The following is an 11,331-nucleotide window of genomic DNA, read 5'->3' on the forward strand; positions in this document are numbered from 1 at the left end:
CAGCAGGGTTCAAATGTGAGTGATGAAAGCAGCAGTCATACTAGAGTGGATATTACGGATTTGATTAGAGAATCAAATGAGGTAAGTTTTTTATACCATAAATATAATGATGTAGTTTATTTAAAATAATTGATAGTATGGTTGTATCTCTAATGGTATATTAAGAACCAAATAATAATGCAAGTAAAGATACAATTTAAAATCCAAATGTATAAAAATAATTTAACTAATTAACTTTAAAAAAAAAGAAAAAAGAATTACTATTCACAAAGGACTCACTCAAAAAAATAGTTCTGTGGACTGTTTGAAGGTTCTCCTAACCTCTGCCTCAATTTACTTTTCATTAAATGAGACTAAATTCACTTCCTTTCACAAATAATGACCACCTTTAAAAATTCTTCACTATATAAAATGATGAAAATTATTCTCTTCTTAGAGAATAGGGATTTTACCAATGTTCTTGTACTTAGTCTAGACACATAGTAGATGAAATTCTCTGCAGTGAATATATATAAAAACTGAAACGTGGGAGGTGAAAATTTGCAAGATCACTGAACAAGTCAGGAAAATAGCTGGAAATAGAACCAGGGCCTCTGAGAATTGAGTCTAATAAAATTCAATTGTAAGAAGAAAAATGGATATTTATTATGAATGAGTATCAACTGAAATAATCTCTTGCAGAAATATGGTAATATTCGCTATGAAGATATACACAGCATGCGCTGTCGAAATAGGTTGTATGTGATACAGACCCTAGAGGAAACAACGAAGCAGAATGTGGTGAGTATCCACCCGGTGGGAGAAACACAGTTGGAATAACATTTTTTTAACTTCTATAGAAATTATCAGTATGTGCAAGTAAAATAAAAAGAATTAAACTTTTGAAGAAGATTCTTGCCAAGATTTAGCTTATTGTAATTTTTTAAAGGGAATAAATCATTTTTCTTCTGGTTGAATTATGTTGCTTTCTCCAACATATTTTGCATTATTTGACTTTCAACACCAGTGAGCTTCATTGTTGAATGCTGTGATATAGCCGTTTAAGCATAATATCTTTGTGATATACTCCATTAGTAAGAACTGCTGATATAGTGGGTCGTTGGAAAAGTCTTGACATATTCTACATTTGTTGATGCAAAAATGTGTCATGACTTTTCCGATGACCCAGTACTTAGTAGTCAGTACTGCTAATAAATATTATCCTTGGATGCCTAAGGTATAAAACAGTGTGTTTTAAATATTTACCTTTTTAATATCTGGATGGCTTCATAATTAGCTGTTAATATCAGTTGTCTCTGGTGAGTGGGATTAATACATAACTGGTTAAAAGGGAAAGGGTTGGGGGCTAGCAGTTGGTATGGTGTTTAAGGTGCTGGACTCCCACATGGCCAACCACGGTTCAAGTCCTGGACCTGGGGCTTACTTCCTCTTCTCTCTCTCTCTCTCTCTCTCTCTCTCTCTCTCTGTCTCTATCTCTCTATTGAGCACTCATGCCCTATAACAAACTTAAAAATAATAATAATAAATAAATATTTTAAAGGGGTTTTATTTTGCTGTTTCTTTCTGTACTGTGCAAGCTTTTATCATGAGCTTGTGTTGTTTCTGTAAACCTACTTAAAAGCCAGGTCCTCGGGACCAGCAGTCAGGATAATGGCTGTGTCGCTGAACTCCCATATAGTCGACTGCAGTTCGAGTCCTGGACCCAGTGGCTTAAACTCACACTGGGCGCGTGTGCTTGCGTGCCCAAGACCCCAAGAGGATATTGGAGGAGAAGGGATTGCGGTGTGGCCATCCCCCCTGGGGGGTGATTTCTCGCTTTCTCTCTCTCTCTCTGTCTCTCTCTGTCTTTCTAGCGAGCTCACACGCCCTCTAAGAAAAACCTCTCAAAAAAAAAAAAGCTTAAAATAAAAAAGCCAGGTCTTCAGAGATATAAATCTGGAAGGATAGACATTTCCGAAGATTCTGTGTTTAGACTTTAGTTAAATAATTCAGTGATGTTACTGTGACGTGTTTAGCATAAAGTCCCCTTGTTTCAGTTTCCATATATTAACTTTTTAAAAATTTTACTGAAGTAATATGTGTGCACATTGTAAATAATTCAAACACAGAAATGTAAAAAGTAAAGGTTCCCCTCACCAGGAGTAACTATCTTGAAATGATTTGATGTATATCCTTTCATATCTTTTTTCTGTGTATCTGCACACATAAATGTGTATGTGTGTGTTGGGGCAGGGGGAGAGTATAGAGTTTTTAAATGAGATCATTCTAGTCACTTTATTCTGCAACTTTTTTCAATTCAGAAATGTATCATGGTCACTACATATAGATCTACCTCATTCTTCCTAATATATTGAATAGTGTACCATAGTATGGATACACTGTAATTTATTTAACTATTTTTTATTGATGTACATTTACTGTGTCTCCATATTTTTGCTCTTACAAATAATACTTTGCATAAGTATCCTTGTATGTGTATTTTTTGTAAGAGTATTTCTATAAGATCAGGGCCAGCAGGTGGCATAGTAGTTATGCACTGGACTCCCATGTGGTCTACCGTAGTTTTGAGTCCCAGAGACCCAGAGGCTCGAAACCCACACCAGGCACATGTACCCTTGAGAGAAAAAGGATTTGTGCCTGGCCCTTCCCCCGGGGGGGGGGGAGGTGTGTGATTTCTCACTTTCTGTCTCTATCTCTCTTTGGTGAGTACACATGCCCTCATGCCCTATAGCAAAAATCTCTTTAAAAAAAAATGAGTATTTCTACAAGATAGATACCGTGAAGTGAAAGCTAGGTAAAATGATATATGTCCATTTAAAATTTCACAAGTCCTAGAAATTACCCTCCAGAAGTTTTGTACTAAGTTATAATCCCATCAACAGTATATATGAATGAGCTCCTTGTATATTTTGGTTATTAATCCCATGTGTGATGTATAGTTTGCAAATATTTTCTCCCATTCTGTGGGTTGTCTCTTCACTCTATTGGTTTGTTACCTTCGCTGTCCAGAATCTTTTTAAGTTTGATATAATCAGTTTTTGCTTTTGCTACCTATGTTTTGGCGATTTTATTTATGATCTCTTTACCCATACCAATGTCCTAAAGTATTTCTCCTAGTAGTGTCATAGTTTCACGTTTTATGTTTTAGTATGGTCTTGCATTATTTTAAATGTGAATATCCAGTTTTCTCAAAACCATTAATTGAAAAAACTGTCTTTTGTCCAGTAAATATTCTTGATATCTATATTGAAAATCAGCTGGTTGTATGTATGTGGATTTATTTCTGGATTCTGGTCTGCTCCATTAGTCTATGTGTCTGAGGATTTTTTGCCAGTACCATCCTGGTTTTGAAACTATAGCTTTATTGTGTATTTTAAAATATGGTAGAATGATGCCTCCAGTTTCATTCTTTTACTCAGGAAAAAATGGCCAAGTGACCTGAATAAACAGTTTTGATATCCTGGTGGGTACTTTCTCACTCTCGGTCTTTCTCCATCTCTCTCCAGTGAGCTCCCGTGCCCTATAGCAAAAATAAATAAATAAATAAATAAATAAATAAATAAAAACAGGCTTCCTTGTCTCCTTGTCTTATGCCTGAATTTAATAGGAATGTTTCTAGTATTTTATTGCTCTTGGTTTTTGAAAAAATGTCCTTTATTAAATTAAGAATGTTTTATTTGGTCGCTAAGTTAAGAGGTTTGGGACTTTTTTTAAAGATCAAGATTGCTAATTTCAATCAAATGACTTGTCCATAGCTTGAGATATGTTTTTCTACTTCAAGGTTAAGGCGCTGGATCCCACGTGACCGACTGCATGGTTCAAGTATATGTATTTCTTGATTATATGTATTTCTACTTTATTAAGTCTTATTAAAGAATTCCTAATATTAGATTTCTATTACATTCTTGAAATGAATCCTATTTGGGTTTGGCATATTATAATTTTGTTATTCTAATGTGATAATTTTGCTAAATAGATTAGCTAGCTTTGCTCCTATGTTTTAGTGACATTGGTTTAACATTCCCTTTGTGCATGCTAACATCAGTTTTCATATTAGTTGTGTTTATGTCCTAGAATGAGTTGTAATAAGTCATTTTTCTGAATTCTGGAATAGTTTAGATCACATAAGAATTATCCATTACTTGAAGGTTTGAGAAAACAAACCTTTATATCCATCTGAGTCTGCTGCTTCTTGATGACAGACAAATCTTTGATTACCTTCTTGGTTCTTCCTATTCAAATTTTCTCACTATTCCAATTTAATTTTAATTAAATATTTTCCTAGGCAATTATCTATTTTGTTAAGATTTTCAGATGTATTGGTATAAAGCTTATGGAATTGATTCTGTACGTATTTAAGGGTACTTATTATGTGCTGGGCACTTTCTGTTTTTGCTGTAGGGTGCATGCGCTTGCCATGGGGATGGGATGGGGAAAGAGAAAGTAAGAAATCCCCCTCCCAGTGGTGATAGCCACATCACAATCCCTTTTCCATTATTCTCATCCCTTCTTCTCCATTCTTCTCTCAGGATCTTGAGTAGGCATGCACACATACCTGGCATGATTTCCAAACCACTGGGTCTGGGACTTGAACCACACAGTCAGCCATGTGGGATCCAGCATCTTAACCTTGATGGCACCTACTGGACATGTGCAGGGCACTTTTAATGACCTCTATATCCATGGCTATATTATCCTTTTTTAGTTATTGATGTTTGTGATTTCTTTTATCATACTTGCCAGAGATTTTTCCATTTTATTTATTTTTTTAACTAACCAACCTTTCATTTATCAAGTCCATTGTTTTTTTTATTTATGTGTTTCATTATTTCTAGCTCTTATCCTTATCCTTGCCTTTTTTCTTTTTTTTTTTTCTTTAATTTGCCAGAGGGCACATCCTCTTCAGGGAAATACTGAGAGAGGGAAAGTGAGAAAGCACCCCTGTGGGGAATAATTATGCTATAATCCCTTTTCCATTTCTCCTCCTTCATCCCTTTTGGGTATGCATACACCCAGTGTTTTTCCTTTCTTTTTTCTTTCTTTTTTTTTTTTAATGTTTTTACCATAGGATGTGTGTTCGCTGAAGAGAGACAGAGAGAGAGAGAGAGATAGTGAGAAAATACCCCCTGGGGGGATAGCCATGCTGCAATACCTTCTCCTTCATTTTCCTCTTGGGATGTTGGGCATACATGCACATGTGCCTGGTGTGTTTTTCAAGCCACCAGGTCCAGGACTCAAACCTTATGTTTGGCCATGTAAGACACACTCAGTTTAACCACCATGCCACAGGTTGGCCCTCTTTACCCCTTGTCCTTTTTTTGAGAGAGAGATTTTTTGCTCTCATATGCATGCTGTCACTAGAGAGATAGAGAGACAGAAACCAAGAAATCACTTCCCAGGGTGAATGGCCATGCCACAATCCTTCCTCCTCTAGGGATTTGGGGCACGCACACACATGTTCCTCCTGGCTTGAACACACAGTTTTAAGTTACCGTGTCCAGGACTTGAATCATGTGAGTCCAGTGGTGTAATATGCCATATGCTTTTTTAAAAAAGTTGTTATATTTAATTGACAAATAGTAATTGTACATACTTACAGGGTGTGGTGTGATTTTTCAATATTCATATATAATATTAAAATAGGGGTAATATCCATCACCTCAGACATTCATCATTTATTTGTATTGGAATTGTTCAAAATCCTCTTTTCTAGCTATTTTGAAATAAACAATAGATTGTTGTTACATAAAGTCACTCTACAGTGTTACTCAATACTAGAATTTATTCCTGCTATCTGCCTGTAATCTACCCTTCTAAATTTATTAAACATCAAAATTGTTGTACTATTAGTGCTCATTCTTCATGGAATAGGATAAAATTACCTCCTGAGCTCACTGCTTCATGGATTTTGGTTTTGGGAATAGAGAGGTAAAGTATATCTCTTGTTGCCTTTGACATGTTCAATGACAACTTCACATGACTTGACAAATTGCTTACATAGCAAGAAAGGAATTCAAGGCCAGCCAGTGGTGTGGTAGTTAAGGAATCTGGATCCTACACGGCCAGCCACATAGTTCAAGTCCCATACATGGCAACTTAGAAAACACACCAGGCACACATGCATGCATGCCCAAAATCCCAAAAGAAAGGAGAAATGGAGGAGAAGAGATTATGGTGTTACCATGCTCCATAAAAGGTGCTTTCTCACTTTCCCTCTCTCCCCCAGTCTCTGGCATGTGCATGCACCCACTGGCATATTAAGGAAAAACAAGAGGAGTATGAGGGAATCTTTAAAATGTGCATGTAAAATGTATATTATGAGAAAACTACATGGATTTCAAAATTTTTGCTCCAATCTAAACTGTACTTTAATTTCCATTTCCATGAACTTTTTGAAGTCCCCTCATGAAATGAGATTTAGAATATTGTTGCTTATATTTATAGACATTAAATAACTATCTTTTGGCAATAATTTCTGGGGAGATGACTGTAAAAGTACATATCAGAGTAGTATTAAACTATATCTATGCACAACTTTTAGAAGAGTAAAATAGGCACATTTACTTTTATTTATTCCTTTAAAAAGATAAAAGAAAAATATTTTCTTCTGGTAGAGGATGACTAAGTGGATTCAAAGAAATTTTTATACTGAAGTATTAATTCTGAATTCCTTTTAATCTCTTCAAAGTTGCGTGTTGTATCACAAGATGTAAAATTGAGCCTTTGTGAGTTGGATGAACTTTATGTCATCTTTAAGGTACTGTAATTCTTCAAATCAAAAATTATGCTCTTTTAATAGCATTTTACTATAACCACTCTTAACTGTTTTTATGTTTATTTTAAAAAACGTGTTTAAAAGAAAAAATATTTTTCAAAGTTATATTTTCTGATTTAATGACTTTCCTTTTTTTATTTTCAATAGAAAGAACTGTTTTTATCTTGTTATTGGTGTTTGAGTTGTCCTGTATTGAAGCACCATGACCCAAGTCTGCCATATTTGGAACAGTATCAGATTGACTGCCAGCAGTTCAGAGTGTTGTATCACTTGTTGAGTCCCTGGGCTCATTCTGCAAACAGAGACTCACTAGCTTTATGGACATTCAGATTGTTGGATGAAAACTCTGACTGCCTTATAAACTTCAAAGAGTTCTCCTCTGCAATTGGTAGGATTATATCAAATAATTTTTAAGCAAAAGATAAAGGTACCCCTAGAAATATTTAGTACTGCCTGTAATTACCAATTTAGTCAGATTATGTCCCCCCAGGTTACATTGTCTTCAGCTTCAGGAATAATAGTTTTTTTCTGTTTGTTGCTAAATCTAAGTATATTGATTTCATTTTACCCCAGTCCTCTCAGAAAAGCAAGCTGTTAGATGTGTACTTTTTAATGATTAATATGAAAGAAAATATCCCTGTTCTTCCACACTCAGATGTATGAGTGCTACAGAAAGACTTTCCCCCTCAGTAAAAATCCAACCATATAGTCTATAAAAGTGACATAGAAATACCCCAACAACATGTTGTACCTATAGATATTGTTCCTTTGCTTTTCCAGATACCTCAGCATACTTTCTTACCAGGGATTGCCCCTTATAGACCAGTTCTCTCAAATGAAACATAAATCTTCCTTTGAAATAAACAGAAGAGGCAGAAGAATGTTTTATCACTTTGATAGAGTATTTTGCTTATAAACTTACAGGAGAGTATCTGGCTAACTGGTGGTGGTTTAACTGTTAGCTTAAGTAACAGAAGGTTTTTGAATCCTAATTCCTGGCTAATATCTGCATGTCAATTAATTTGTGTTGCTAGAAGTGATTGAATGTTCTTTGGATGATTATAACAATTGAATTTTATTGGCCAGACATAATGTACAATGGAAGTTTTACTGAGAAGCTTAAGCTACTTTTTAAGCTGCATATTCCTCCAGGTAAGAGTTTAACAGTCTTTAATCATGTTTAGTATGAGTTTATTCCCTTTTAACAAATATAAATACATATATAATTCTATTTTAACAAATAACATAATTGTCATTATGATATGAGGTCATTGCTTCATTGCGGCCTTCAAATCATACTTTTGATGATAAAGATACAGTGAAGTCTATGGAAGAGATTCTGTGTAACAGATGGGTCCACAAGTTTCCTTCCTATTAATAAATTAATGATAGTTTATGTACAAGAATTACATATAATTTGGGGCTGGCATGTGGCGTGGTATTTAAAGGTGCTGGATTCCCACATGGCCAAGCACAGTTCGGGTCCCAGACCTGGTGGCTTGCTTTCTCGCTTTCCCTTTCTCTCTGTCTCTGTCTCTCTCTGGTCAAAATTTTTTTTTTAAAAAAAAGAAGAAGAACAAGTGGAATTAAATAAATCATTCCTTTTTTAAAAAAATAATTAAATATAGTTTGAATGTTTGTATAATATTTGAGTTGCTCTTTTGTCATTAGAGTAGAAATCAACTGTAGGCAAACTGCCAGATTTGCAAAATACTACAGACTATTTGTAAAAATGGAACCAGAGAGCAGAGATATTAAATATTTGGAAAAGGAAGGAAAATAAAAGCTACCATTTACTGAATGCTTGCTCTTTCCATCCATTAACTTTACATGCATTATTTTAGTTAGTGCTTATTACATTCCTAAAAGGTAGGTAATATTACCCTTCTAATTTTGATGATAAGGAAACTGAGGGTCACAAAGTTTAAATTATTTTCCAGAGAGCACACAGCTGATAAATTGCATCCTGAGGTCTATCTGACTCTAAAGCTCAGGTTTCTTTTTATTATACCCTACCTCCTAAGGTTGCCACACCATTCTAGTTTAGTAAGTTTTTCCCACTGATCTTAAGAGGCTTCCTTTCCCAGGTCTGCTTTCCTACGTTGAGAAAACAGTCTTAGGCTTTAAACTGAAGGAACATTGAAAAAGTACATTTTAGTTTAGATAGAGTAGTTCACAAAAACATATAGCACCTCATAATTTAAAGCTACACCTGGGATCTGTTTTAGAATCTTCTCAAGATAGACAAGAAATATTATTCTTGTTTTTCTCAAACACAGTTATCTTTATTTTTAAAATAGACACAGCAGCACCTAGAAAACAAGAGTTCATTAGAGGCATTATACATTGTCAACTGATAGTGTGAAAAGGGTAGGTCCCAGCCTAGCTGGTTGTGGGTGCCACATCACAACGCTTGTTCACAACCATTTAATACGACACAACCCAGAACACCCAAAGGGAGACCAACAGTGTCAGTAGCACTCCTCACTTTAAGACTTTGTTATATGTATGAATAGTCAATCAAGTCAAGTATCACCCTCCTTAACAGCAGCTGCAATATTCATTGAGGAGGTGGCTGGTGTACTTGACCCACTCTTTAAAAAAATCTAAGCATTCAGTAAAAAACACTTCACTCTGTCAAATGCCATCTACAAAAACACTTCTGTTGTAGAAGAATTGCACTCCTCCATTTAAATATCTATAAAAGTTAATGCATGTCTCCTGCAGCAGACAGAAGAGAATGTGAGCAGGCACTTCCACATGACTCTCTTGGTGGAGAGTGCTGATGTGTTCACACTGTTCCCATAGGCAAGAAATACTCTTTACCAGACCAACAAGCTAAAAACTATCTTTAACCCTTCACACACTCGAATCACAAATAGAGCACTAAAAATAAAAGGCAGACTACCTAATAATTTTAAAGGGAGCTTGCATTGTTGAGTCAAGTTGCCATTAGAATTTTTAATATTGCCATTGAATATGCTTTCAAATAGAGGGGTCAAAAATAGGAAAATCATTATGTTCTTATTAAAGCATAGGTAGGAAATAAACCAAAGCATTCAACTTCATGTTTTCCTTATTATTGAGGATATTTTTTAAATGCTGAGATCACATTTGAAGAAAATGCCAGATTTTCTTACTTCAATTTGTAATAGCTCTAGGAAAACTATTGAGGCAAAATTTATAGACCTAGGTTGGCCTGGTTGTTAAAGCAACAGATCCCACTTGGCCAACTGGACGGTTCAAGTTCCAGACCCAGCAGCTTGAGAAACACTCCAGGCATGTGTGCATGCATGCTCAAAGTCCTGAAAGGAGAGGGAATTGGAGGAGAAGGGATTATGGCATGGTCATTTTTCTGTCTCTGGTGAGCACATGTGCTCTCTAGCAAAACAGAGAGAAAGAGAGAGAAGCAGTAGACCTTAAAATTGTCAAGTACTTGTTATTTGCTATACGGTAGAGTAGTACCACTTCCCTATTTCTTCATTACCTCTTTCTAATACAGAAACTCTTTGTTTAACTCCCTGCCTCATTATGAACTCTGTCACTGTCCCATAATGTTAGTTAATGTAATTTGGGTTCTATGTTTTCAGCTTACACTGAAGTTAAATCTAAGGAGTCTTCAAAAAGAGATGAACTTTCCAAGGATGAATTACTTTATTTCAGTCAGCTTCATGGTAAATACCTTTTTAAAAGTTTAACTGTTTTGATGATTAATCATGAATAGAGATTTTTCTGGCATAGATACTCATTACCCAGCTGGAAAAATTTGGTTCGTTATATCTTTTACTTCTTCCGTACCACACTTCACATAGTCTGCCAATATCTGACTAATTAATCAAATTGCATTTTAGGGCTTTGATTTATGGAATGTCTTGTTTAATAGAGAATTAAAATATGTTTTGTTTATAATGATGTTGTTTCCAAGAATTTATCAAACCATTTTCATGCCTTGATAAAAGATAATGAAGATAATAGAATATTTGATGATTGAAGGTCATAGCTATTATTCAAAGAGTGGATGCTTATTATAAATCACTGTAGGTATAGGAGACAGAGATTAGTCTAAGACATAATTTGGAAGTGATATGAGCTTATTTTTGTATCCTTTGCATCATTTATAGAAATACACAATGTCCTATAGAGGGACAAGTCCTGATTAATGTATGTTTGTAGCTACTAAGTGTTAAAGTGTTTGAACATTAAGGTTGTAGAGCTCATACAAATCGTCTAGTCAAGTCCCTTCCTTTCGTAGATAAGAATGCTGAGGCCCAGAGAGGAGTGACTTGTGCAAGGTTTCACAATGATTTATTATCACAATCAGGATTCTTAGCTCAGTCTTGTTTCCAGTGTATGTTTTCTTTTTCCTGGTAATGAAAATAATACAATTTAATTTGAGAAAAGTCACAAAGAAAAAAATGCCACCCAGAAATAAATACTTAATATTTTTTGTTGTTGTTGTTCTTGTTTCTTGCTTTTTTGAGAGGTTTTTTTTTTTTTGTTTTTTTTTTTGATATAGGGCACGGGTGCTCGCAAGACCAAGGCAGAAATCGAGAAAT

The 11,331-nt window shown here is 35.0% G+C and overlaps 1 protein-coding gene across 1 annotated transcript in view; it reads left to right on the forward strand.

Moving 5' to 3' along the window:
• TBC1D8B (TBC1 domain family member 8B) overlaps nucleotides 1–10,579 on the forward strand; it is a gene marked incomplete in the record, with an annotated part of 67,035 nt that extends 56,456 nt beyond the window's left edge. Inside the window, 6 exon segments of the mRNA XM_027765748.1 lie at nucleotides 1–81; nucleotides 682–780; nucleotides 6,689–6,757; nucleotides 6,923–7,163; nucleotides 7,862–7,927; nucleotides 10,366–10,579. Of these exon segments, the coding sequence (XP_027621549.1) occupies nucleotides 1–81; nucleotides 682–780; nucleotides 6,689–6,757; nucleotides 6,923–7,163; nucleotides 7,862–7,927; nucleotides 10,366–10,499 (690 nt within the window).
• Nucleotides 10,580–11,331: the final 752 nt, after the last annotated feature.

Source organism: Tupaia chinensis, unplaced genomic scaffold (assembly GCF_000334495.1).
Source record: "Tupaia chinensis unplaced genomic scaffold, TupChi_1.0 Scaffold139696_1, whole genome shotgun sequence".
In the NCBI taxonomy this organism is placed as follows: domain Eukaryota; kingdom Metazoa; phylum Chordata; class Mammalia; order Scandentia; family Tupaiidae; genus Tupaia; species Tupaia belangeri.